Genomic DNA, 27,096 nt, shown 5'->3' with positions numbered 1-27,096 from the left:
GATAGGTAGCCGTGTTGGTCTGCCATAGTCAAAACAAAAAAAAAAATTTTTCCTTCCAGTAGCACCTTAAAGACCAACTAAGTTAGTTCTTGGTATGAGCTTTCGTGAGGAAGAAGTGTGCATGCACACGAAAGCTCATACCAAGAACTAACTTAGTTGGTCTTTAAGGTGCTACTGGAAGGAAAAAAAATTTTTTTGGTTTTAAATATGTTGTTCTAGTTGTTGTTCAGTCGTGTCCGCCTCTTTGTGACCCCCTGGACCAGAGCACAACAGGCCCTCCTGTCTTCCACTGCCTCCCGCAGTTTGGTCAAACTCATGCTGGTCTCTTCGAGAACACCGTCCAGCCATCTCGTCCTCTGTCGTCCCCTTCTCCTTGGGCCCTCCATCATATTCTAAGCAGAAGCTGGATGGCCACTGGTCATGGACTCTTTAGCTATGAGTCCTGCAGGGCGTTGCGCTAGATGACTCTTAGAGATGACTCTACAATTCTATGAATTTCCAGCAACTGGTTTTCAGAGGTCTAATGCCGCTGGGGTCAGGGTTAGAGTACGATGGCAGCTGTTGCCCAGAACATCTGGAGGGCATCAGGTTGGCAAAGCTTATCAGTGTCTCAAAAACAACAACAACAAATCTGTTCCCAAGGCTCACTTATGCTAGGTACCGTGGCAACCTGTGGCAAGGAGTTCCACAGGCCATTCCCCCGCCCAGCCCTCCCAGAATGAAGAATCGTGTGCCTTTCCTGAATCCAGTAGGTAAGGAGAGTTGCTCGCCTTTGTTCCTAGAGTTTGAAACTTTGCTGTTGTTGTTGTTTAGTCATTTAGTCGTGTCTGACTTGCTGCCTTTATTTCCTCAAAGGAAAGGCAGGGAGTATGCAAGTAGTTACTAACGCTAGAAGGACAGCAGTGTTTTCCCTCCCTAATTTTGGTTCCTCTTGTTTCATTTTTGTCGGTTAAATGTTCAGTTGGGGTTGGCGGTTACTCTGATTTGGGTATAACTATGAACTGTTTATTGTTGCTGTTGTTACCGCTTTTCACTGATTTCTTGGTTTATATGTTGCTTGTATAGGATATCTTGTTTTTTGTAATGTTTGATGTTTTGTTGTGTTTTATATGTTGTAAGCTGCCCAGAGTGGCTAGGGAAAACCAGTCAGATGGGCGGAATATGAATTAAAAATTATTATAATAATAATAATATTAACAACAACAACATTCATTTTGTATCTCTTCTGCAGCCCTTAAAACTGTCACAGCCTCCTCAGAACTCCTGGGAGGGCGACCCCCCCTCGCGGAACTACAACTCCCAAGGTTCCTGGCGAAGAACCACCGTCTCTTCCGCCTGTCGATCCGCTATTTCCTATTTCGATTGCTCCTGCCTCCCCCCCTCTTCCCCGTTCTGTGCGGAAAGGCCTTAACCTTGCGAGCGATTGCTCTGGCCTGGCTGTCTCCACCTCCCCCTTCCTCTCCATGATGACGTCGCCCACCCCTTTCGCCTCGCCTCTTCCTCCAAGCCGACCCAACAACCGCGCCTCCGATTGGCCGGCGCTGTGCAAGGCCGGCGCCTATTGGCTGTGGTAGCGGGAAAACTCTTGTCCCCCCCCCGCTCCTCGCGCAGGCACGAACAAGCCCCTCCCCCAGCCCCCTCACGTCGCGCTCCAATTGGTCGGCGCTGTGCAAGGCCGGCGCCTATTGGCTACGGCAGCGGGAAACTCTCGTTTTCCCCCCTCGCTCCTCGCGCAGGCACGCACAAGCCACTCCTCCAACAATCGCGCCTCCGATTGGCCGGCGCTGTGCAAGGCCGGCGCCTATTGGCTGTGGCAGCGGGAAACTCTTGTTTGCCCCCCCCCGCTCCTCCAGCCCCTCACGTCGCGCTCCGTTTGGGCGACTGTGAGGGAACCGAGAAGAGGAAGGAGGGCCAAGATGTCGGCCGGGAACGGAGAGGGCTGGGACGGCAACCGGCAGCGTGGCGCCGGCGGCGGGAACGGGCCCGCGGCTCAAGCCCCGCGCGGGGGGCTCCTCAACCGCTTCGTCAGGCTCCCGCCGGGCCCGGGCCGAGGCGGTGAGTGGGGGGGGGAAGGGAGCGTCTGCGCCTGCGCCGCCGCCACAGCGGAAAGCCCCGCTGCCCACCCCGAATTGGTGGTGTTGAGTCGTTTAGTCGTGTCCGACTCTTCGTGACCCCCTGGACCAGAGCACGCCAGGCCCTCCTGTCTTCCACTGCCTCCCGCAGTTTGGTCACACTCATGCTGGTAGCTTCGAGAACACTGTCCCACCATCTCGTCCTCTGTCGTCCCCTTCTCCTTGTGCCCTCCATCTTTCCCAACATCAGGGTCTTTTCCAGAGAGTCTTCTCTTCTCATGAGGTGGCCAAAGTACTGGAGCCTCAGCTTCAGGATCTGTCCTTCCAGTGAGCACTCAGGGCTGATTTCCTTCAGAATGGAGAGGTTTGATCTTCTTGCAGTCCATGGGACTCTCAAGAGTCTCCTCCAGCACCAGAATTCAAAAGCATCCATTCTTTGGCGATCAGCCTTCTTTATGGTCCAGCTCTCACTGGACCATAAACGGGTATAACGGCGCTTTAAACGTATAGTGCAGATGGGGCCTAAATCCACCTGCCTGCTTCAAGTTTCAACCTGGTTTTAGTTTATTGTTATCCTGGTAACATTATTGACGGCTGTGGAAACCAGAAGTCGGGCATTTAATGTTGCCGGTCTTACAACCACAGAATTGTAAAGGACCCCAAGGGCCATTTGTCCAACCCCCTTCAACGCAGAAATCACAGCTGAGAGATGGCCACCCAGCCTCTGCGTAAATACCTCCAACAAAAGAGAGTCCACTGCAGTGGTACCTCGGGTTACATACGCTTCAGGTTACATTTGCTTCAGGTTACAGACTCCGCTAACCCAAAAAAAGTGCTTCAGGTTAAGAACTTTGCTTCAGGATGAGAACAGAAATCGTGCTCCGGTGGCGCAGCAGGAGGCCCCATTAGCTAAATTGGTGCTTCAGGTTAAGAATAGTTTCAGGTTAAGTACGGACCTCCGGAACGAATTAAGTCCTTAACCCGAGGTACCACTGTACCTTCTGAGGGCATTCATTCCACTGTCAAACAACTCTTGCCCTCAGAAAGTTCTTCCCGACGTTTATTTAGAATCTCCTTTCTTTGTAATTTGGTTCGGGTCCTACCCTCTGGAGCGGCAGAAAACAAGCTTGCTCCGTCTTCCATGTGACAGCCCTTCAGATATTTGAAGATATTTGTATACACCTAAAAAGTGGTTATAGCTAACAACGTTCTAGCCATGCTAGAAGTCATGATTTAGGCCCAAGGAGCCAGGAAGAGATCGTTCACCTATGCACACGCCATTTCTCAGTCATTTATTTCCATCATTCTAATGTCATTTTTGCAAAACCACTTTCTTCATTTAAGTTGTTGTTGTTTAGTCGTGTTCGTGACCCCCTGGACTAGAGCACGCCAGGCCCTCCTGTCTTCCACTGCCTCCCGCAGTTTGGTCAGACTCATGCTGGTCCCTTCAAGAACACTGTCCCACCATCTTGTCCTCTGTCGTCCCCTTCTCCTTGTGCCCTCCATCTTTCCCAGCATCAGGGTCTTTTCCAGGGAGTCTTCTCTTCTCATGAGGTGGCCAAAGTCTTGGAGCCTCAGCTTCAGGATCTGTCCTTCCAGTGAGCACTCAGGGCTGATTTCCTTCAGAATGGAGAGGTTGGATCTTCTTGCAGTCCATGGGACTCTCAAGAGTCTCCTCCAGCACCAGAATTCAAAAGCATCCATTCTTCGGCGATCAGCCTTCTTTATGGTCCAGCTCTCACTTACATACATCACTACTGGGAAAACCATAGCTTGAACTATACGGACCTTTGTTGGCAAGGTGATGTCTCTGCTTTTTAAGATGCTGTCTAGGTTTGTCGTTGCTTTTCTCCCAAGGAGAAGGCGTCTTTTAATTTCTTCACTGCTGTCACCATCTGCAGTGATCATGGAGCCCAAGAAAGTAAAATCTCTCACTGCCTCCATTTCTTCCCCTTCTATTTGTCAGGAGGTGATGGGCCCAGTGGCCATGATCTTCGTTTTTTTCCATGTTGAGCTTCAGACCATATTTTGCGCTCTCCCCAAATATATATATGGAGAAGGGGCTGCTGAATCTGAATGTCTTGTGCTTGATTGGGGGCTTCCGGCTGACCGCCGTTGGAAGCAGCTCGCTGGGGCCACATTGGTCTGATCCGCTTATAAGGGCTTTACGGAGGGGCGTTTGGGGAGCCTCAGGTGACATTCGCCCTGCGCGTGCACAATGCAGGGAGCCCTGTGTGTAAATCCCGAACAGCAACCCTGCAAGGTCGCCTGGTGCTGCTGTCACTGCCTTGGGGTGAGCTTCGTGTGTGTGTGTATACAGTGGTACCTCAGTTCTCAAACGCCTTGGTACTCAAACAACTTGGAACCCGAACACTGCAAACCCGGAAGTAAGTGTTTCGGTTTGCGAACTTTTTTCAGAAGCCGAACGTGCTCCGTTTTGAGTGTCGTGCTTCTGATTTGAGTGTTACGCTGAGGTCTGTCTGTCTTTGCTATTTATTTTACGTTTTGCAGCTCTTTTTGTTTTGTTTTTGTGGCTGTGTGGAACCCAGTTCAGCCCCTGATGATTTGATTGTGTGACTGCAGTACATCATTTATTGCTTTCATTTTATGGATCAATGGTCTCGTTAGCTAGTAAAATCCATGTTAAATTGCTGTTTTAGAGGTTGTTTTTAAAAGTCTGGAAGGGATGAATCAGTTTTGCATTGCTTTCTATGGGAAAGCGTGCCTTGGTTTTGGAACGCTTTGGTTTTGGAACGGACTTCTGGAACGGATTAAGTTTGAGAACCCAGGTACCACTGTATGTTGCAACTTGCGTACAGCGCCTTGTCCGATCCTGAACAGCAGCCCTGAAAGGTAGCTTGGCGTTGTTGCTTCTCCGCTTTGCTGGCATGGGGTGAAGGGAGAGGTCAAGCAGCTTGTTTAAGGCCCCCTAATGAGTTCCTGACAGGTGAGACAAGGACTTCCTGACTCATAAATTTAGCCACTATGCCACACAAGCTTTTGGCACCTTTCCCGCCATTCGTGACTAATTCCGCCCCATAAAACAGTACTAAGTTCATTACGTTGAAAACGTGCTGCTTGATCCCTTGTGTGCTTATTGGATATAAATCCCATGGCGTTCACTGGTATTTACCCCCAAGAACGCATAGAGTTGCACTTTCGGTTACTAAAATGTTTATATACTTCCTGTTTCCTGCTTACATTAACTGTCAAAAGCGCAACTAAAACTTTTTAAAGAATCAGGGGCAGTATATAAGGGGGGGGGAATGCAAAGTAAGATAAATAAAATGGGCTGATATTGCCAGTTTTTCAGGTGCTGTTGAAACACAGCCAGGATAGGAAGTCCCGTAACATGTGTGCCACAGAGAATGCTTTTCCCTCATGTGCCACCACCAACCAGTCTTCTGATGGTGGAATGGCCAGAGCAGTCTGTCAGTATCACCTGAGTGGACAGGTGAACTCACCTTGGAGGAGACAGTCTTTTAAGTATCAGAGTTGCACAGTGCTTTAAAAATGGTGCTCAGCACTTTGGGTTGGGTCTGGAAAGAAATCAGAAAATCGGTGCAGGTGGTATGGCAGTGGAGCAACACACTTCAGGAACTTGTTGCCTGTCAGAACTCTTGACTCCTTCTTGCTGCATCAGCTGAACACGCTTAGAATCCTGCTATTATTATTATTATTATTATTATTATTATTATTATTATTTATTTATTTATACCCTGCCCATCTGGCTGAGTTTCCCCAGCCACTTTGGGCGGCTCCCAATCAAGTGTTAAAAGCAGTACAGCGTGACATATTAAAAACTTCCCTTAAGATTTCTTCTGAATGTCAGGTAGTTGTTTATCTCTTTGACATCTGATGCTATTCCAAATATCCTTCAAATAGAGTCTGATGCAAGGCTTGTTACTGTAATGCAAGTCCAGGTGTAACAAAGGCGTACATAACCACAGCTGGATCTGCTCTCTCTAGGTTTGGTTGCAGTTGGCGTGTTAGTTTAAGATGTGCAAAAGCGCTCCTTCCTGGAAACAGTTATCACTTGTACTGGCTATCTAAGAGCACAGTCACACCATAAACAACCTTATTGGCTCCCAGTATGTTTCCGAGCACAATTGTTGGTGCTGACCTTTAAAGCCCTAAACTGCCTCGGTCCAGTATACCTAAAGGAGCGTCTCCACCCCCATCGTTCTGCCCGGATACTGAGGTCCAGCACCGAGGGCCTTTTGGCAGTTCCCTCACTGTGAGAAGCCAAGTTACAGGGAACCAGGCAGAGGGCCTTCTCGGTAGTGGCACCCGCCCTGTGGAACGCCCTCCACCAGATGTCAAAGAGAACAACAACTACCAGAGTTTTAGCAGACACCTGAAGGCAGCCCTGTTTAGGGAAGCTTTTACTGTTTGATGGACTATTGTATTTTAATATTTTGTTGGAAGCCGCCCAAAGTGGCTGGGGAAACCCAGCCAGATGGGCAGGGTATAAATTATTATTATTATTATTATTATTAGTAGTAGTAGTAGTAGTATTGAGACTGGGCTGTGCCTACTTTCCTGCATCATTGGTCCTCTTGACCAGCAGCACATCTAGCTCTTTGTTAATGTTCTTTGTTAGCGAGGCCACACTTTTTTTTGTTAATGTGACAGGGCGCCTGGATGCATACTGGTTTATGTGCATGTAGCTGAACCACATCCGAACAAGGTACTTCAACCCCATTTCATGTTACTGCTGGATTCATGTCTAGGGAGTGTATGGAGACCATGAAACAGGCCAGCTACTGTGATCTTGTCCCCCTGCCACAGGGTTCATCAGACTGGGCGAGGAGGCATCTGAAAGGGGCTTCAGTTCCATCAAGGTTAAGCTTTCGTTTGTTAACCCATATGATGCAGTCGCTTATCAAGCTCAGGCATTAATTCAGCGCCTCTGCAGCCTTTTTGGAATTGAGATGAAAAGCGAGGAGAGGCGGTGTTATTTCTGTACCGATGGCACTGTACCTTGTATGTGCAGATGACCCCTCCCAGCATTTTCATATTTCAGCATAAGGGCTGAAATAGAACCCCAGATGGGAAAAAATGTTGAGCAGACGACCTCTACCACCAACTTTTGGTAAACCAACTTCTAGGAGGGACTGAAACCACAGAAAAAACCCCTCCCAGATAATGTTGAGAGTTCTTAAGATCCTCCTGGATCAAGCTAATAATCCGTCCAGTCCTGTTCTCACAGTGGCCAACCAGATACATATGAGAAGCCCACAAGCCAATACAGTGGTACCTCGGGTTAAGTACTTAATTCGTTCCGGAGGTCTGTTCTTAACCTGAAACTGTTCTTAACCTGAAGCACCACTTTAGCTAATGGGGCCTCCTGCTGCGCCGCTGGAGCACAAGTTCTGTTCCCATCCTGAAGCAAAGTTCTTAACCTGAGGTAATATTTCTGGGTTAGTGGACTCTGTAACCTGAAGCGTCTGTAGCCCGAGGTACCACTGTATGATTGAAAGCCAGAAATGTTTGGAAGATCAGCTGTAACCATCCACAACACCACATCTCCTTATGTAGCTTTTTACCCAAACTGTATGCACACACCTTTCATGACTTACCTGCTCCCATGCCCGCCAATGAAAACGGGTTCTTGGGAATTTATCCAAGATGGAACTGGAGCAACTTCCTTTCTTGGTGCTGAGACTTTATCCACTGTGATGCCCACCTCTCTCCCTCCTTTGTCATCTTTCTGTGCTGCTTCACCCAGCCTTGCAAAATATATCCTGTCCTGCCTTAGTTCATGAAAATCTTTTGTCTCTCTGCTTTAGGCCACAGAGTCCCACCGGCCAGAAGCGGCCACCGTTGTGTGGCAGACAATGCCAACTTGTACGTGTTCGGCGGATACAATCCTGACTATGATGAGTCTGGAGGGCCAGAGAATGAAGACTACCCACTCTTCAGGGAGCTTTGGCGATACAACTTTGCTACTGGCACTTGGCATCAAATGGGCACAGAGGGTTACATGCCTCGAGAGTTAGCATCTATGTCACGTGAGTGGAGGAGAATGAATTATTGCGGTAGTAAAGCATAAATGTAACTCTTCGCCTTAATAGCATTCATGTTGTGAAGTGCCCTGACATCTATGGATGAAGGGTGATATACAAATTTAATAATAATCTGTCCCATCTGTATAAGGACCGTAATTGAGTAAGATTAGAGTGAGCTATTTTGAGATCCATTTTGTAACTCCTGTACTTAAAATAGGTTCTTATAAAAGTCCAGGCTTAGATGCCAAGAAGGACTTGGCTTCGTATTGTTGCTGGCCAAATCTGCACTGTGGATAAATTCACGCTACACAGCTGTGGCTACCAAGAGTCTTAAGAAGTGTGGAACTACCGCCACCATCACTGTGGCCATGGGGTTGTTTTTTGCGGGGCTTCCTCCCATCCCTTTTCTTTAGGAACTGCTACAGCTGGGGATGCTGAATGCTGGAGCTCTGTCCTTTCTCTTTACTTCTCTCCCCCCCTGGAAAGTCTTCACGGTGGATGTACTTTGCATGATTCATCCACAGCTCGGCAGGCAGGGTTTTTTTTCCATTAGTGCAGTCCGCTTTCTGTTGTGAAATTCAGGTCTGCAGGGAAGTGTCAGCGACTTTTATTCCCTTTTGCTGCTGTGTGAGTGCTTGACTGAAAAGCAATATAAGTAGCTAGGGTTCCTTTAGTATGCTTTGTCTGTTCATTTGCATGCCCATTCATACTGCTTGCACATGAACCCGTCTGCTGCTCATGCTCTACCTGCACAGGCCCCATTTACCCAGCGCTAACGAGGGTGGTGCTGTGGGTTAAACCACTGAGCCTAGGACTTGCCAAACAGAAGGTTGGCGGTTCGAATCCCTGTGACGGGGTGAGCTCCCGTTGCTCGGTCCCTGCTCCTGCCAACCTAGCAGTTCAAATGCACCTCAAAGTGCAAGTAGATAAGTAGGTACCGCTCCAGCGGGAAGGTAAAAGGCGTTTCCGTGCGCTGCTCTGGTTCGCCAGAAGCGGCTTAGTCATGCTGGCCACATGACCCAGAAGCTGTACGCTGGCTCCCTCGGCCAGTAAAGCGAGATGAGTGCCGCAACCGCAGAGTCGGCCACGACTGGACCTAATGGTCAGGGGTCCCTTTACCTTTACCTTTAACTTGTTAGTTCTGCAAGAGGGCTCTCCTCCATCTCTTCACTAGACTTTTGGTTACTGGTGAACAGCTCAGCAGAGAAGACGATTGTTCCAAGCTGCTGCTGAAGGCTACCAAATCTGCATGTCAAAGGTTGTGTTCTGCTTTCTTGTTTTCTGCCAGTTGTGTTGCATGGGAATAACCTCTTGGTCTTTGGCGGCACCGGAATCCCCTTTGGCGAGAGCAATGGCAATGACGTCCACGTCTGCAACGTCAAGTACAAGCGCTGGGCCCTCTTCAACTGTCGAGGGAAGAAGCCCAACCGCATCTATGGACAGGTACGGGAGGGGAGTCATCCACTGCAGCCGCGATTTTACTGTACAGGGAAGTTTTTAACGGTTGATGTTTTATTGTGTTTTTAATATTTTGTTGGGAGGTACCCAGAGTGGCTGGGGCAACCCTATTCAGATGGTCAGGATGTAATTATTATTATTATCATTATTAGACTCTTGAAGGACATAGAGTGGTTCCATATTCCTGAGAGGCTTGTGCTCATAATTCAGGTCACACTTATCTCCTCGGGTCTTCAGTTCTTCCCTCTTCTCCCTTACCAGGCGATGGCGATCATAAATGGCTCCTTGTACGTGTTTGGAGGCACGACAGGATACATTTACAGCACAGACCTGCACAAGCTGGACCTGAACACCAGGGAGTGGACCCAGCTGAAGCCCAACAACATGCACTGTGACATGCCGGAGGAAAGGTGAGCTTGGCCTCTTGCTCAGTGGCGTCTACTGCGTAAAACTGGCTGCAAGGTGACCAGCCCAAGTCTTCCTCATTCAGAATGACAGTCTCTCAATAGACAAGTTCTTATTAAAATGTCAATTCCAGTTCAAAAATATTGGCCGTCTCTTCAGCCACCTCCCCCTGCCCTCCAGATATTGGTAGGGCTTGAGTGGTTTAGTTAGGATGCCTAAATTTGGAAACATTTGCAATGAAAGTTCTAGCATGTCTGGCGGACTGCCTTGCCAGAGTGGTGCATGCTCTGGTTATCTCCCGCTTGGACTACTGCAATGCGCTCTACGTGGGGCTACCTTTGAAGGTGACCCGGAAACTACAACTAATCCAGAATGCGGCAGCTAGACTGGGGACTGGGAGCAGCCGCCGAGACCACGTAACACCAGTCTAGAAGGACCTACACTGGCTCCCAGGACGTTTCTGAGCACAATTCAAAGTGTTGGTGCTGACCTTTAAAGCCCTAAAGGGCTTCAGTCCAATATATCTGAAGGAGCGTCTCCACCCCCATCATTCTACCCGGACACTGAGGTCCAGCTCCAAGGGCCTTCTGGCAGTTCCCTCACTACGAGAAGCCAAGTTATACAGGGAACCAGGCAGAAGGCCTTCTCGGTGGTGGCACCTGCCCTGTGGAACACCCTCCCACCAGATGTCACAGAGAACAACAACTACCAAACTTTTAGAAGACATCTGAAGGCAGCCCTGTTTAGGGAAGCTTTTAATGTTTGATGTATTACTGTATTTTAATATTTGGTTGGAAGCCGCCCAGAGTGGCTGGGGAGGCCCAGCCAGATGGGCGGGGTATAAATAATTTGTTGTTGTGGTTGTTGTTGTTGTTGTTGTTGTTTAGCATGACATTATTGGCTGACAGGCTGAGAAAACTGAATGCACCACAGGAGCTAGAAACCTGCGTGTGTGCATATATATATATATATATATATATACACACACACACATATGAATGAGCAGACTGATGAAGCTACAAATAATTTTGATTTTGTCTTTCCAGATACAGACATGAAATTGCACATGACGGGCAGAGGATTTACATCTTAGGAGGGGGAACTTCTTGGACCGCCTATTCCTTGGACAAGGTAATAGGATCAACCGCCAAAATATTTTTTATTAGTTTAATTTCTCGCTAGTGAGATCAGAAAGTAAGCTCGTGACCAGAACTGGTGAATTTTAATAGCAGAATGTTGGGGTCTTGAGTATTTGGCACATAATGCAGATTGGTGAGTGATCGAGTGACTGGAATTGGGTTTGGTTTGGGAGTACTGGGTTCCAGTCACTGCTCCGATTGATTGTGTGGCAGGTCACCCTTTTTTCCACCTCAGAACGTTGCTCTTGCAAGGGGGAAACGTCCACCAGGGTGCCATGAAAACAAAATTGCAAAGATTTGCACACTAGGAATCCCAATGTGTTTCACCTGGATCTCTAATAGGGCATAACCTGGGATGAATTTATCCTGTGCAAGCCCCCTTTGACATACATAGCCACACTTTTGCACAGTTCCTGTTGATTTCATTGACATAATAATAATATTAATATTAATATCAATAATGATAATAATAATAATAATAATAATATTTTATTTATATCCCGCCCTCCCCAGCCAAAGCCGGGCTCAGAGCGGCTAACAACAATAAAAGTAACACAGTTTACATACAATGACAATCAATTAATTGAAATACATTCTAAAATCAATTCAGAATCAAATTAATGGCAACCATTGGGCTAGAGTGCTTTGAGGTTTACAGAAGGAGGGGGGTCAGACTGTGCCTTGGCCAAAGGCCAGGCGGAACAGCTCCATCTTTCAGGCCCTGTGGAAAGATGTCAGGTCCCGCAGATGTCAAGATGTCTTGTGACAGAGCGTTCCACCAGATTGGGGCCACAGCCGAGAAAGCCCTGGCTCTGCTTGAGGCCAGCCTAACCTCCCTGTGGCCTGGGACCTCCAAGATGTTTTTGTCTGAAGACCGTAAGGTCCTCCGTGGGACATACCAGGAGAGGCGGTCCTGTAGATCAGGCCAGTGGCCTATCTAATCCTGCATCCTACAGCCAAGCAAAAGCCCCAATGGGAAGCCCACAGAGCAGGATCCGATCACAAGAGCACTCGCTTCTCCTGTATTTTCCAGCAACCAGCATTCAGAAGCTTTGCTGCCTCCCAGTTGCGGAGAGCAGAGCATAGCCTTTGAGAGACACCTCCTCCATGAAAGGGAGCCTGGGCAGCCTGAAGGAGATCTGGTGTGATCTAGTGATCTGGTGGGAGAAGCAGCTGGAGCCCAGCTGTAGGTGGCAAGCAGACTTGAGAGATGCAGGAACTATAGATAAGGCAGTGCCCCCTGAACCAAGTATAGTGGAAGGCCAGTGACTTCAAACTCCAGCGGGTGCAGAATGGTGCAGTGAGGCTCCTCGCGGGGTCCCTGCCATGGGAGCATATTCACCCAGTGCTTTACCAGTTGCACTGGCTCCTGGTGGAGTATAGGGTCAGGTTCAAGGTGCTGGTTTTGACCTTTAAAGCCCTTTGTGGCTTAGGGCCCTCGTATCTACAGGACAGCCTCTCCTGGACTGCCCCGCAGAGGACCTTAAAGTCCATGAATAACCATAGTTTAGAGGTCCCGGGCCCTAAGGAAGTCAGACTATCCTCCACCAGGGCCCAGGGCCTTTTCAGTGGTGGCTCCGACCTGGTGGAATGCTCTGTCCCAGGAGACCAGGGCCCTTCAGGATTTAACCTCCTTCCGCCGGGCCTGTAAGGCAGAGCTATTCCACCTGGCCTTTAATTTGAATTCAGCCTGATCTTTTATTTCCATTCCCTTCCCTTCCCTTCTCTTCCCTCCCCCTCCCCTTTTATGAAGATCACCCGCTCAGAGACCCCACAGCTAATTCTCCTCTGGCCTCCTTGCTAGCCCAAGTAGGACCAATTCAGCCAGCTAGCCCTGGGGATTATATAATGCTTATTTCCCCTAAATTGATTTTTGAATTTTATTGTTATTCGTGTTTTTATACTGTATTTTATGCTGCTTTCATAATTAAGTGTTTTAAATTTGTTGGTGGCTGCCCTGAGCCCGGTTTTTGAACCGGGAAGGGCGGGGTTTAAATAAAAAATTACTATTATTATTATTACTGAAGTTAGAAGAAAGCAGATTTTGACTTAAAACATCAGGAAGAACATTCCGACAGTAAGAGCCATTTGACAGGTTGCCAAGGCGCACAGAATTATAACAGCTCAAGTTTCCCTTCGGCAGCAGGCAGATGACATGGCAATTTTTCTGCAAACCCAACAATCCATACCCCCGGATACCATGAATCAAGTGTCAGCCTCTTGCCTAATTTCCAATGCTTAGCTATTTAACCTGGAAACCTCTTGTGGGGTGATGGAGTGGGCTTGTCGGGTGAACTTGCTGGCAGAGCCCTTGGATGAGTTCAGCCATTGCCATGTTCCATTTATGTCATTAAATATATATATATAATTGTATTATTTCTGTTGCTTCAGATCCATGCCTACAACCTTGAAACAAACACCTGGGAAGAAATTGCAACAAAGCCTCATAAGAAAAAAGGTAGGCTTTTGAGAAATAGCATATATTGGCAGGGGTTGAAAAGACAAAAGTATTTGTAGCCAGAAATAAAATGTTGATGGGGGCCCCAGAGAGAGATTCAAAAGAAGTTTGTACTTTCCTTTTTGTTAAAAATCCAAACTAAACCCACGGATTGATCTGAAATATACACCAAAAATGTTGCATAATTCCAGGTCTCATGTATAGTAGCTGGTTCCAGATTAATTTTGTTAATAACTAGATACAGTGGTACCTTGGGTTACAGACGCTTAAGGTTACAGGTGCTTCAGGTTACAGACTCCGCTAACCCAGAAATAGTACCTCGGGTTAAGAACTTTGATTCAGGATGAGAACAAAAATCGCACGGTGGCGGCACGGCAGCAGCGGGAGGCCCCATTAGCTAAAATGATACCTCAGGTTAAGAACAGTTTCAGGTTAAGTACGGACTTCTGGAACAAACTTAAGTTCTTAACCCGAGGTACCACTGTATTTCTCTTTGGATTCTGGTGCCTTTAGGAAATCTGACATCTCAGAAACACTTTTTAAAATGTACAGTAAACTTTCAAGAGGGGTTATGTTCCAGAAATCGTGCCTAAAACCAAAATCGCATATAGTCAAAACACCGTGGGTTCTGTGGTGGGTGGGATTGCCAGTGACTTTCCCCCCGGATGCCTGTCCCCTAATTATTTATTTAGCCAAGCACTTAAATGCACACAAATTATATGCACATACGTTGTGGGCTTACTGTATTCATGTAGAGGTCAGATTTAGTGATTCCACTTGACTTGGGCTCTAATCAACTCCCATAGTTAGGCTCTTGTAACCTTTGTTGATATGAAGGCTCCCTGCTCCAGGTGGCCTTTCAACAAACTTGAGATTATTTTCCCCTGGTCATTTTTATTGGTTTGCTCTCACAGCCCTCTCTTCGATGGGCATTCCAGAGCGCTTGTAAAGTGAGCACAAACTCTTCTTAGGCTTCAGATAGGTAGCCATGTTGGTCTGACGCAGTCGAAATCAAAAATAAAAAAATAGTCCAGTAGCACCTTAGAGACTAAGTAAGTTTGTTCTAGGTATAAGCTTTCGTGTGCATGCACACTTCTTCAGATACACACTGTAGATACACACTGAAGTGTGTATCTGAAGAAGTGTGCATGCACACAAAAGCTTATACCTAGAACAAACTTAATTGGTCTCTAAGGTGCTACTGGACTATTTTTTTGTTCTTAGGCTTTTCATCTTTATCCACACACAAGCTAAAATAAGCTTTAGGAGTAGGCAGTTTCCTCCCTTCCTGTTTCGACTTCACCTCTTCACATGGATTAAACTGAAGGATGGCTAAAGGTCAGTTGGTATTGGAGGATCGTATGAGTGTTTCGCAGCCAGGCAGAAGAATGCTTTGCAATTCATGTTAAGCCCCTTTTCAGGCTGGCTGCCCCCTTCCCAATAATAAGAAACCCGCCTTTACTGAACAGTCTTCTCTTCAGTTTCACTCGCTCACCCTCAGGTTTTCATTCCACAGATTTCCCGGCGGCCAGGAGATGTCACAGTTGTGTACAGATAAAAAATGGTAAGAATCACTGGCTTGCTTCAGCATGAGGCTCCTGTTTGTGGCATGTGAAATCCCAAGTGAGCTGAAGCATTTGAGCCTACTTCTGTATGCACACAACAGTCCATCTTTGAGGTGCTGCGGTGCCTCAGCATGTTCAGAAACATTCTAACAGCAGAGGGTGGAAGGGTCAGCCATATTGTTGGAAAGCCTGTCACAAGAGAAATGGAAGGCTGGTTTGACTCGAGGGGGGAAACATTGTAACCCCAGGGCCACTTCCTCCGAATGGACTCTGGTTTGTCAAATGTCCATGTCACTTCCCACTTAAAAAAAGAAAGAAAGAGTACCTCGTGTAACAGATGCTTGAGGTTGCGGGTTGCGGACCGCCGAAACACAGAAGTACCGGAATGGGTTACTTCCGGGTTTCAGCAGTCGTGCATGCGCAGAAGCACTAAATCACACTTTGCACATGCGCAGAAGTGCCGGATTGCAACCCGTGCGTGCGCAGACACAGGTGGTGAATGCTACGGGTTGCGAACATGCATCCCACATGGATCACGTTCGCAACCCAAGCGTCCACCATCCCAGTGCCATTTACAACCAACGTGAAAAATAATAATAAAATCACATAAACCTGGTTAAAAATGGATTTAACGTTAGTATATTGTTGGTGGTGCCCAAATGCATGGAAAAACAAAAACTTCTTTGGCAGTGCCAAAGGGGCATTCCTGGGAAGAGTGTTCCATAAATAGGGTGCCCCTGGAGTGGTGAGTGGGCAGGAAGGAAGGAAGTGGATGGATGTGGGGAAATTCAGAATGCTTTTGCTTATTACTTAGTTATTCAACTATTACTTGAGCCCAAAGAGCTCAGGGAAGCATACATATTGCAACCCTCCTGCCCAATTCATCCTCTCATCAGTCCTCTGAGGTAGGCTATAATGGTTGAGTGGAGACTTGAACCCGGGCCTTCCTCGCTGCATACACTGGGTTATTATTAAAAATTGTATCCTGCCCTTCATCTGAAGATCCCGGGGCGTTTCACAGCAGAAAAACACAAAAGAAGAATGCAAGATACATAATAAATCACAGACAAAAACAAACGCCTCCCACAAACACATTTTAAAAGCCACAGGGTGTTTCTCAGCCAAACACCTGGTTGAAGAGAAACGTTTTCGCCTGGCACCTAAATATATGTAATAAAGGTGCCAGATGAGGCTACTGGGGAAAGGCGTTCCTTGATGGTGGCGTACTGTTCCTAGGTTCCCAGGCAAGATTAAAAGTTACTGTACTTTTCCGCGTAGAAGATGTTTTTTCCTTTAAAAATCATGCTGAAAAGTGGGGGTCGTCTTATACATGGGTAGTGCATAGGACGTTTGATTGGTGGCTGTTGTGCGTGTTATTGGTTGCCGCGTCAATGGGTGGTGTTGATTGGCTGACGCTCCAGCAGTTGGGTGGGCGATTGGCAGCTTCTGCCAGCAATGGGACAGACGGGAGGCGGATTTTGTGATGCGGGCGGGCGAGCGATTTTTGGCAGTCCTCTGCAAAAAAAAAAAAAAGCTCAGCAACTCTGTGCCATCTTTCCCCTTTTTCTTTGAGTCCCCCAAAATAGGGGTAGTTTTATACACGGGGGTGTCTTATAGACGGAAAAGTACGGTATTTCCTTGAAAAGATGGAGGTGGAAGTCTGGTGAGAGAAACCGTTGTGGAAACGGCAGTTTCTCTCCGCACCAGGTGAAGAACTGAGCAAACCCTCCTTGTGTGCCCCTTTATGGTGGGAAAACAACGCCTAAGCCCCTGTGCCGTTTGTCGATTCAGATGTCTTTGTCTGCGGAGGATACAACGGAGAAGTGATCCTGGGAGACATCTGGAAACTAAGCTTGCAGACATTCCAGTGGGTGAAACTCCCGGCCGTCATGCCAGAGCCAGTTTATTTCCACTGTGCTGCTGTGACTCCGGTAAGCGGCTGCCAGCGCCCAGCCTCTCTGCAAGGTCCTACGTGGTACAGAAATGGCCAGCAAGAAGAGGGAGGAGTGAATTAACCAGCTGAGGGAGGTACCATATTTTTTGCTCTATAAGACTCACTTTTTCCCTCCTAAAAAGTAAGGGGAAATGTGTGTGCGTCTTATGGAGCGAATGCAGGCTGCGCAGCTATCCCAGAAGCCAGAACAGCAAGACGGATTGCTGCTTTCACTGCACAGCGATCCCTCTTGCTGTTCTGGCTTCTGAGATTCAGAATATATTTTTTTCTTGTTTTCCTCCTCCAAAAACTAGGTGCGTCTTGTGGTCTGGTGCGTCTTATAGAGCGAAAAATACGGTATTTCAAAATACTGGAGTTCTGTCAACTCAGACTGTCATTGGTGGGGTGGGAAATGGCCCTGGAACAGCCACCTTCAGATGCTGAAGATGAAATCCTGCTGCTGGGAACACAAAGCTCAGGCACCGCAGGATTAAACCAGCGATGTCAGCTGGTTTGGGTGGGGTGGTGGGCGTTTGCTTGATGGGAAATGGCCAAATTGGATGCCCTGCGGGTTGGAGGTTCTCCACCCCTGTTCTGCCTCATGTCCTCAGTGCTACTCAGGCTGAGGAAGAGGGGCAGAGGGTGGGGGCAAATGGCCTTTCTCTGCAGTTTGGCTCTCTGCAAGCACGTCAGGCCCACCGGCTGTTGCCCAGGACAAATAATAATAATAATAATAATAATAATAATAATAATAATAATAATAAAAAAATAAAATAATGTTTATCTATATCCTGCCCTCCCCAGCCGAAGCGGCTAACAACAATAAAAGTAACACAGCATTCTAAAATCAATTCATTCTAAATTCAGTTCAAAATCAAATTGATGGCAACCATTGGGCCAGAGTGCTATGAGGATTACCAAAGGAGGAGGTCAGACTGCCTTGGCCAAAGGCCTGGTGGAACAGCTCTGTCGTGCAGGCCCTGCAGAAAGATGTCAAGTCCCTCAGGGCCCTAGTCTCTTGTGACAGAGCGTTCCACCAAGTCGGGGCCAGGGCTGAAAAAGCCCTGGCTCTGGCTGAGGCCAGCCTAACCTCCCTGTGGCCTGGGACCTCCAAAATGTTTTTGTTTGAATACCGTAAGGTCCTCTGTGGGACATACCAGGAGAGGCGGTCCCATAGGTACGAGTGTCCCAGATCGTATAGGGCTTTAAAGGTCAAAAACAGCACCTTAAACCTGATCCTGTACTCCACCGGGAGCCAGTGCAGCTGGTATAGCACCGGGTGAATGAGATCCCGCGGCAAGGACGAGTCTCGCCATGGCATTCTGCACTCGCTGGAGTTGCTGGGTCCGTCTCAAGGGCAGCCCCACGTAGAGTGAGTTACAAAATGAGTTGCCCATGAGGATCTTGAGGTCAACCTGGCTGGCAGGCTTGTAGCCCCACTGCCCTCTTGTTTCCTGTGGTTGCAAACGGAATGCCACCTCAGTGTCAAGCTGACCCCAGATATTTGGGGCCAGATGGCACCTCTCCTTCACAGGCAATCCAGGTGTTTGCCGTTCTGCTTAAAAGAAAACCCAGCAGTGATCTTCCTTTCCCCCCTCGTTTCCACACAGGCCGGCTGCATGTACGTCCACGGAGGCGTGGTGGACATCCAAAGGAACAAACGGACTGGCTCTCTCTTTAAGATGTGGCTGGTAGTGCCCAGCCTCTTGGAACTGTCTTGGGAGAAGCTTCTGGGGTTTTTCCCCCACTTAGCAAACCTCACCAGATCGCAGCTTTTGCACCTTGGACTCACACAGGGACTCATCGAGCGCTTGAAATGAGAAAGCACCTGCTCTTCAAACACTACTTTTAAAAAAGCGACTCCTCTCGCCCCTCTCTTTTCTCCCCCTCTCCTCTCTCTCCCCCTATCCTTTTATCTCTCTATTTATGAGCACTGCGGAGGACGGCTGCTAGGAGATGGGACGACGCCCGACTCCAAAGCCTTACTCGGCAAATATACATCAGATGCCTTTTTTTTCTTCTTCTGTGAATTTTTATTTTAAAAGTTTATGGAAGTCAAGCTTTTTTTGTTTTTAATTTATGGATACCTATAAATACATCATGAACGAAAGACGCTGTCGCTCAGCTGATTTGTACTGCTTTTGCTGCATGCTTTGTAGTCAAGGCGGACGGCGTGACGCAGTCTCTCCTAGTTACCGTTCTGTAAAATGGCCGTAACTCGCAGCAGTTTCGAAAGGGGAAGGCTGGCTGCTCACACGGGAACCCATCGTAGTAGCTCTTGCCACATCCCTTGCCTCTCTAAGAAAAGAAAAGAAAAGAAAAGGCCTAAATGCGAGCTGGCTTTCTCTGATCTGTCTTCTTACAGATGCTACAGTTTGGAAAGACTGGCGCCTTCTGTAGTGACTTTCTGAAACGTGTGTCATTTATTGCCTTTTCATATTGAACTGCCCAGTCCAAGACTGGTTTACTTCCATGTGGCTGGCTGGCTTCAGCACAAGAGTTTATCCTGAATGGTGGCAGGAAAGGGATATAGAGAGCTGCCTGAGTACCATTTCTGTTATGCCTGACAATGAAGGAGTTAGCGGAGAAAGAGAACTGTGAATAAGCTGATGCTATTTTTTCTTTCTCCTGTTGCAAGTGTGTGTATGTGTGTTTGTGTGTGTGCATGAGAGAGTGTGTAAGTGAAGGAGGATTTGGAAATTCACGCTCTGTGCAATAGCTGTTATTATCTGCTAGTTTTTCTTCCGTCGATAGGGGGCTTGCCTCTGCTGGCCTCCCCACTTCCTGCTTCCACCCCCTGCAAGTTGGTTTGTTTTAAAACCCCATTCTATGGCCTGTCTCTTTCCTCCGAAACAAAAACTTTTGTATTAACTGGTCCTTCATTTGCAGGAAATGCCATGTTGTCACTGCTGCGTTTCTGTTCTTCTTTAGCATAGGCAAAATGCCTGACATTTTGCTGTGGACAGTATTTGCCTTTTAAAAAATAATGCTGGAAAAGGAAACCATGTCTGTGTCTTAACTGTTGTGTTCCAAATGGCTGCGGAAATGTCCTGTAGAATGTAAACCAAAACAGCCGTCAAACCAAGCATCATACCTAGCCTGAGAAACTGGCTTTTTAATTTTAATTTTTGTTTTTTTTTTTAAAAAAAAACACTGTACATGAACTATTATTGGTAGTCCTTGTCAAGTTGTCTTCTTTAAAATTCTGGTGGGAGTATCACAGCTTTGGAAGTGGATAGGAGATAGGAGCGTGTGCGGCTGCGATTTCCGGTGGCTGCGCAGACACGATTTCCGGCGCTGCAGAAGCAAGTCCCCATGCTTGCCAAGCGGGCGGCTCGGTTCTGGGGTGGCTCGTGGGCCTGTTAAACGGCCTCTGTGGGCCGCAGGTTGGCAATCCCTGCTGTACAGTATTCCCATGTAGCATCAAACCATGAAACTCATTCCCTGTTCCCCCTCCTCATGATCCAGGATTCCCAATTCTGATTTAGCAGCAAGCTTTCATTGTGTCTCAACATTTGAGTAGCCGGGACCATGGTTTGCCGTTTCCGCCAAACCATCGTTTTCTAGGTTAACAAATGTAAGCCATTCTTGGCTGTTGGGACACTGAGACAGACCGGCTCCCTGCTTGACCAGGATTGTCAAGTCCTGGATTGTGGAATGCAAGGGGTCTATGAGCTGGTGTGAAAGCTCCCCTTTCCTCAAGCACGTGGCACTAAGCCATGGTTTGTTAAGCCGGTGAGCTCAGTCCATAATCTCATTTCCCTCTGCCTTCCAGTCTTCTGTATCTGAAGTCATTCACTCCTCCTGTGGCTTGCATTGCCTCTTCTTGAAGCAAACCTGAGGCCTGGTTCACGGAAGCCGCAGAATAATGCCTGTACCATGTGTTACTGAGTGGTGTGGGGCTCTATTATCTATTTATTAAATTTATCGTATTTTTTGCTCTATAAGACTCAGTTTTTCCCTCCTAAAAAGTAAGGGGAAATGTGTGTGCGTCTTATGGAGCGAATGCAGGCTGCGCAGCTATCCCAGAAGCCAGAACAGCAAGAGGGATTGCTGCTTTCACTGCGCAGCGATCTCTCTTGCTGTTCTGGCTTCTGAGATTCAGAATATTTTTTTTCCTGTTTTCCTCCTCCAAAAACTAGGTGCGTCTTGTGGTCTGGTGCGTCTTACAGAGCGAAAAATACGGTATATACTGTCCTCCCATCGTAAGATCTCAAGGTGGTTCAGAGAATAAAATACAGGGCAAAAGCAAGTAAATAATGAAAACGAAACAGCATAACCGCTGGATAACGGTTCCCATCATTATTGATCATGTTGCCTAGGATTTATGAGAGATGCGATTCCAACAATGTCTGGATAGCCACTGGTTTTCGAAACCCCGACTGACATGTTTGAATAGTGCTCTGTGATCAAGGCAAATAGCATGTACCTTTGCTTTGCTGTTTCTTACATGAAGGTTTGTGTTCTTTATGCTGGAGTAAAAGCAGAGACATCACCTTGCCGACAAAGGTCCGTATATTAAAAGCTATGGTTTTCCCAGTAGTGATGTATGGAAGTGAGAGCTGGACCATCAAGAAGGCTGATCACCGAAGAATGGATGCTTTTGAATTCTGGTGCTGGAGGAGACTCTTGAGAGTCCCATGGACTGCAAGATGATCAAACCTCTCCATTCTGAAGGAAATCAGCCCTGAGTGCTCACGGGAAGGACAGATCCTGAAGTTGAGACTCCAAGACTTTGGCTACCTCATGAGAAGAGAAGACTGCCTGGAAAAGACCCTGATGTTGGGAAAGATGGAGGGCACAAGGAGAAGGGGACGACAGAGGACAAGATGGTTGGACAGTGTTCTTGAAGCTACCAGCATGAGGGAGGAAGTGGAAGACAGGAGTGCCTGGCGTGCTCTGATCCAGGGGGTCACGAAGAGTCAGACACGACTAAACAACAACAACAACATTCAAGTGTGGAACCCCCTGAAGGGGCAGGAAGTTATCCCGTGACTCTACTGCCTCTATCAAATGGCTGTGTTCTGGCGTCATTTAGGCATGCAGGATGCAAGCTCAGCGGAGCACCAGCATGGCTTTCAATCTGTACTTCCTCAGGTGCAGAGAGAAACCCTAGCTAGAGGAAGTCTAACCCAGTGGCAGGGAAAAGGTTTTTTATTTTATTTTACTGTCTTACCTTCCTGGCAGGACCCACAGGTGGAATTCTGATGAATATATGCTCTTAAGTACCCTGGACCCCCCATTTTTCAAAAGCCAAGCCGTAGATCCCCTACTTTTGAAAACATTGATACCTCTGTGGCAGTTTTTGTCTTGCGAACGGTGCCACTGTACCCTCCAACATGTCCCAGCACAAAAATGGGGTGCACATCTTCAGGGCCGCACTCTGACACGAGTCATGTGACCTTTGTGGGAGCACAGCCCCCCCGAAATGTGAAGTCTGGGACAGCTGATGGGTATGTGCCAGACCTCCTGGGTGGGTTACGCAGACCCCCAGGTGGCCCACGAACCACCCATTGGGAACCACTAACAAGTAACATAAGCCAGTCATTCGGATCCAGAGAAACGTGCCTGTCTCCATCATTACTAACGTTCAGGAGGAGTTTGAACACCTTCCTGTTTAGCCAGGCAATTGGGTCGCTGAAAAATACATTTCCTGGCAACCCTGAGATCACTGAATGGGATAATGCTCTTTTAACAGCCTCTAGAATGCTTTAATCCATTTCGAAATGTTTTCGCTTTGTTTTCTGTTGTTATATTGCATATCCGTTTGCTACATTGGGCTCCTTGGGGAGGAAAGAGAGATATAAATAAAACAAATACCGTATTGGCCTGAATATAAGCCGCACCCACACATAAGCGGCACCTTTAAAATTCAAGGGGCTGTGGGGAGACAATACCCAAATATAAGCCACTCCCTTAAATTCCACAGGCACTCACACCCGTTCCATTTTACCATATGTCTGTTTCAGCAGTGATACTGTAAAAGCCAGTTTTTGTAAGGTTGTGAATTTAGGCCGCGCTTATAACTTCTCACGGTCGGAATTTGGAAAAAAATAGTGTGGCTTATATTCGGGCCAATACGGTAAAAAACAAACTCATGTGCAGTTAGGGCTGCAAATGTCCGAAATCCTGCAAGCCAATGTCAAGTCACGGCGGACGAGATTGATGAACAAAGCGGCTGCTCAGTGGTTGTTTCTGATGGTCCTGTATTAAGTTTGGGAAACTGCACTAGACTGTCCATGATCATTCACAAAACACTCCCCCCAACCCCCCCCCACAACTTTTTTCCTCTCTCAGAGGTCGGGTGGACCAGCCGAGGGGGGGGAAATGTACCGTATTTTTTGCTCCATAAGATGCACCTAGTTTTTAAGAGGAGGAAAACAAGAAAAAAAATATTCTGAACGAAATAGTAGATGTTTGATTTTTGTGGTTCATGCTGTGGCCACAGACGTGATTTGACGGTGAGTTTGGGGTAGCCCAATGCAAAAATCCTGAGGATCCATGTGGATCCGTGCTTTGTAACCACGTTTTTTCGCCATTGCAGCCCCAGGCAACAGTGGATGTGTGATTTTTTTGGTGCAGGCTGTAGCTATGGACATGCTATGTGATCTGATGGTGAATTTGGGGTGACCCAATGCAAAAATCCTGAGGATCCATGTGCTTTTTACCTCCCCCCCTCCTAGGCAGCCTCCTTTATCGCTATCGTCCCTTATCTCCCTCCTGATTGCTTGCCGATCAGCTGCTCAGCGGCTTTGTTTCAACACCCCCTTCCCTCTCTCTCTCTAAAAAAAAGCACGTTCTGCTTTTTGCCCCTGGGCAATTCGGCTCCAGGGACCACACATTCGCTCCATAAGACTCACAGACATTTCCCTTTACTTTTTCGGAGGAAAAAGGTGCGTCTTATGGAGCGAAAAATACGGTATTTCATGACCACACAGCCTCCCTCTTGAGACAACAGACAACGACTCAGGGCTACTGAAAAGAAGTTCGAGGGCCAACTGGGAGACGCATTCAGAAGAGGCTTCCTTTATTGTGCTTGGAGTCAAGGCCAGAGGCAGCTTTGCTTGGAAGCACCCTGCCATCACCACCTCTGCCACTGCCACCGGGACACAAGGCAGCTAGCCGTTGTGAGCAAACACAACCCCAGAAAGTCACAAATGTAGCAGGAGCCTTCGAGAAAACGGCAGACGTTGGATATGTCGGGAATCCCGGACAGTTTTTTGGAGTGTGGAAAGGAGCAAGGAGCTTGCTTGCTTGCTCCTGTCCATCCAACTTCTGACAACATCCTTCTGCCGTTCCCGGCTCAGCCTCTTCAATTTAAAAACACCAAACGTGTCTGGGAACAAGCTTTAAGCTGGCAGGAATCTGAGAGGCTTCCCACCACCTCGACAAGATGCAGCAGGAGACCTTCCTTGGTGGTGGTGGCAGTTTTTAAAGTCCCTGAGAGAAAGGCACATTCTGCGGCGGGAGGATGGGGTCCAGCGCGGTGCGAGGCATCAGCATCCGGCGGGAGACGGAGCGAAGAAGTACACTGCGAGGAGGATGAAGTAAACCATCACCAGCACGGTGCCTGCGGGGGGAGAGAGCAGGTCAGCATGGAAAGGTTGGCGGGTCCAATAATAATAATAATAATAATAATAATAATAATAATAATAATAATAATAATAATTATTATTTATACCCCTCCCATCTGGCTTGAGTTTCCCCAGCGACTCTGGGCGGCTCCCAATCGAGTGTTAAAAACAATACAGCATTAAACATTAAAAACTTCCCTGAACAGGGCTGCCTTCAGATGTCTTTTAAAGATAGGATAGCTGCTTATTTCCTTCACATCTGAAGGGAGGGTGTTCCTGTGAGGATAGTTTGTGCTGTAAATAAAGTGCTTTTAGTTTTAGTAACTGCGTGAGGACTTGATTTATGCACACTGATGCACAGAAGATAGAAGGCTTTATTTCTGACCGCTGTGAGACTCTGCTTTTGCTCAGAGCTTTTGGAATGCGTGCTGCGCAACAGAAGCGTGCCAGACCTTATCTCTGTGAGCAATAAATTATCTCAGAGTTCCACAGGGTGAACACCCAGCCCAAACCCCCAGCGGCTTCATATAGATATTAAAAAGCATAGGGGAGAGGACGGAACCCTGAGGCACCCCACAAGTGAGAGCCCAGGGGTCTGAACACTCACCCCCCACCACCACTTTCTGGACACGGCCCAGGAGGAAGGAGCGGAACCACCGTATGACAGTGCCCCCAGCTCCCAGCCCCTCAAGACGGTCCAGAAGGATGTTGTGGTCGATGGTATCAAAGGCCGCTGAGTAAGTAAATATTTTAAAAATCCAATCCAAAAAGAGAGAAAATTCGAAAAAGATAAAAACGACTTCTGATTCTCTGCCAGCTAAACGTCGTAACTTGTTCAAAGTATTCACTCATCCAGCTATTCTACAGCCGTCCCTTGGAAGTCGAACGGAATCCATTCGACTTCCAAAACATTCGGAAACCAAAGTGCGGCTTCTGATTGGCTGCAGGGAACTCCTGCAGCCAATCGGAAGCCCCATTGGATGTTCGGCTTCCAAAAACAGTTCGCAAACTGGAACACTCCCGGGTTTGTGCCATTTGGGAGCCAAAATGTTCGAGAAGTAAGCTGTTCGAAAACAGAGATATTTTCTATAAGCCAATATGTAACCCAAGATGGTTTTAACTGTTTTTAATTCTGGATTGCACTTTCTTGTAACTTAGGATCTGCTTCTGAAGGGCAGGCAATAAATTCAACAACGCTTATTCTGCATCCAGTGCGCTCCCACTGCTAGATTTTTTTTAAAGCCGCACACATGATGCACGACCCACAATCTATACCGATCGTGCTGTTTCTGAACAAATCCTGCTGTTGGATGTATTCCACCCCCCCCCCAAAAAAAACCCCAGCTTCAATCCAACTAGAAAACTTAAGCCATATTCACTTAGTACAGTGTGAACATTTGACACTGCCGCTGTGCATGCGCAGATGAGCACACCTGCACAGATGACAGGTTCACGGGCAGGGGAAACCCAAAAGATCCTGCGCATTGGCGAAGGCATCCCTTGGGAGGTGAAAAACTTGGCCCTCGGGAGGCGAAAAACTCAGTGCAAAACTGGCTTGAAACGACTTGACTTGAAACGACTGCATTTTAAGCTGCTGATGTAAACACACCCGTAGATTGCTTAAATCTATGATTCCCAGCACCCAGAGACAGGTGGAGTAGAGATTACGTTTTGAATGTCCTTTAAAGGTTCCAGCACGTACACAGCCCAAGTTAGCTCAGAGACGGTGCAGGATTGGAACTCGCAGCTCGAAAGCCACCTTTACCTTGGAAGTAGTCGCACTTGCCGTCCATAAAGATGTAATTCATCAGGACTACGCTGAACATGCTTGCATAGACATGAAGGTCACTGAAGACCAGGATGAAGTCTGTGGGCTGGAAATAATAATAATAATAATAATAATAATAATAATAATAATAATAATGATGATGATGATGATGATGTTGTTGTTTTATTTATACCCCATCCTCCCCAGCCAAGACCGGGCTCAGGATAGCTAACACCAAATATAAAAACAATTAATTGAAATACAGCTTTAAAACAAGATTAAAATACAACATTAAAACATTAAAATGCAGCCTCATTTCAGTGGAAACTCAATCAAAAACTATTTTGGGGATGGAAACGTCAAGTCTTCACCAAGGCTAACTATCCAGACTGGTCCTACGTGGGCCAGAAAAAAGCCAGGGAAGTCCCCAAATAGGAGTTCCATCACAGAAGGAAAAAGGAAAGAGGGGATCAAGTTGATTCCAAGCCAAAAGCCAGCTGGAACAACTCGTGTCTTACAGGCCCTGCGGAAAGAAATCAGATCCTGAGGGCCCTGGTCTCATGAGGCAGAGCGTTCCACCAAGTCGGGGCCAGTGCTGAAAAGGCCCTGGTTTGCTCATTTCTATATACAGGGTGCCTATATTCTGCATGGACTGGTTGCATGGCAACACGTGCAAATGGCTTGAGATACCTATTAGGTCCATAAATTACCAT

The 27,096-nt window shown here is 47.4% G+C and overlaps 2 protein-coding genes across 2 annotated transcripts in view; one reads left to right on the top strand and one right to left on the bottom strand.

Moving 5' to 3' along the window:
* The first annotated feature begins 1,825 nt into the window (after positions 1–1,825).
* On the top strand, positions 1,826–20,211 carry KLHDC10 (kelch domain containing 10). Its single transcript, XM_053407004.1, has 9 exons — positions 1,826–2,055; positions 7,865–8,086; positions 9,372–9,526; positions 9,803–9,951; positions 10,993–11,077; positions 13,477–13,543; positions 15,060–15,107; positions 16,900–17,039; positions 18,652–20,211. The coding sequence occupies exons 1-9, from the start codon at positions 1,917–1,919 to the stop codon at positions 18,859–18,861; spliced, it is 1,215 nt and encodes a 404-aa protein (XP_053262979.1). The 5' UTR covers positions 1,826–1,916; the 3' UTR covers positions 18,862–20,211.
* A 3,836-nt stretch (positions 20,212–24,047) lies between these two features.
* The window catches only part of LOC128422150 (uncharacterized), a 51,121-nt gene continuing 48,072 nt past the window's right edge, over positions 24,048–27,096 (bottom strand). Inside the window, exons 19-20 of the mRNA XM_053405760.1 lie at positions 26,381–26,489; positions 24,048–24,611 (exon numbers count right to left, since the gene is read on the bottom strand). Coding sequence (XP_053261735.1) covers positions 24,538–24,611; positions 26,381–26,489 — 183 coding nt within the window. The 3' untranslated portion in view covers positions 24,048–24,537. The remainder of the gene's footprint in view (positions 24,612–26,380; positions 26,490–27,096) is intronic.

Source organism: Podarcis raffonei, chromosome 10, assembly GCF_027172205.1.
Source record: "Podarcis raffonei isolate rPodRaf1 chromosome 10, rPodRaf1.pri, whole genome shotgun sequence".
In the NCBI taxonomy this organism is placed as follows: Eukaryota; Metazoa; Chordata; class Lepidosauria; order Squamata; family Lacertidae; genus Podarcis; species Podarcis raffonei.
Note: the sequence above shows the minus strand (reverse complement) of the source record. Positions and strands in the feature narration are given on the sequence as shown.

Coding starts and splice junctions, on each gene's coding strand:
- KLHDC10 (XM_053407004.1), top strand. CDS start 1,917: ATGTCGGCCGGGAACGGAGAGGGCTGGGACGGCAACCGGCAGCGTGGC. Junction 9,952..10,992: donor TGTGACATGCCGGAGGAAAG/GTGAGCTTGGCC, acceptor TTGTCTTTCCAG/ATACAGACATGAAATTGCAC. Junction 17,040..18,651: donor ACTGTGCTGCTGTGACTCCG/GTAAGCGGCTGC, acceptor GTTTCCACACAG/GCCGGCTGCATGTACGTCCA.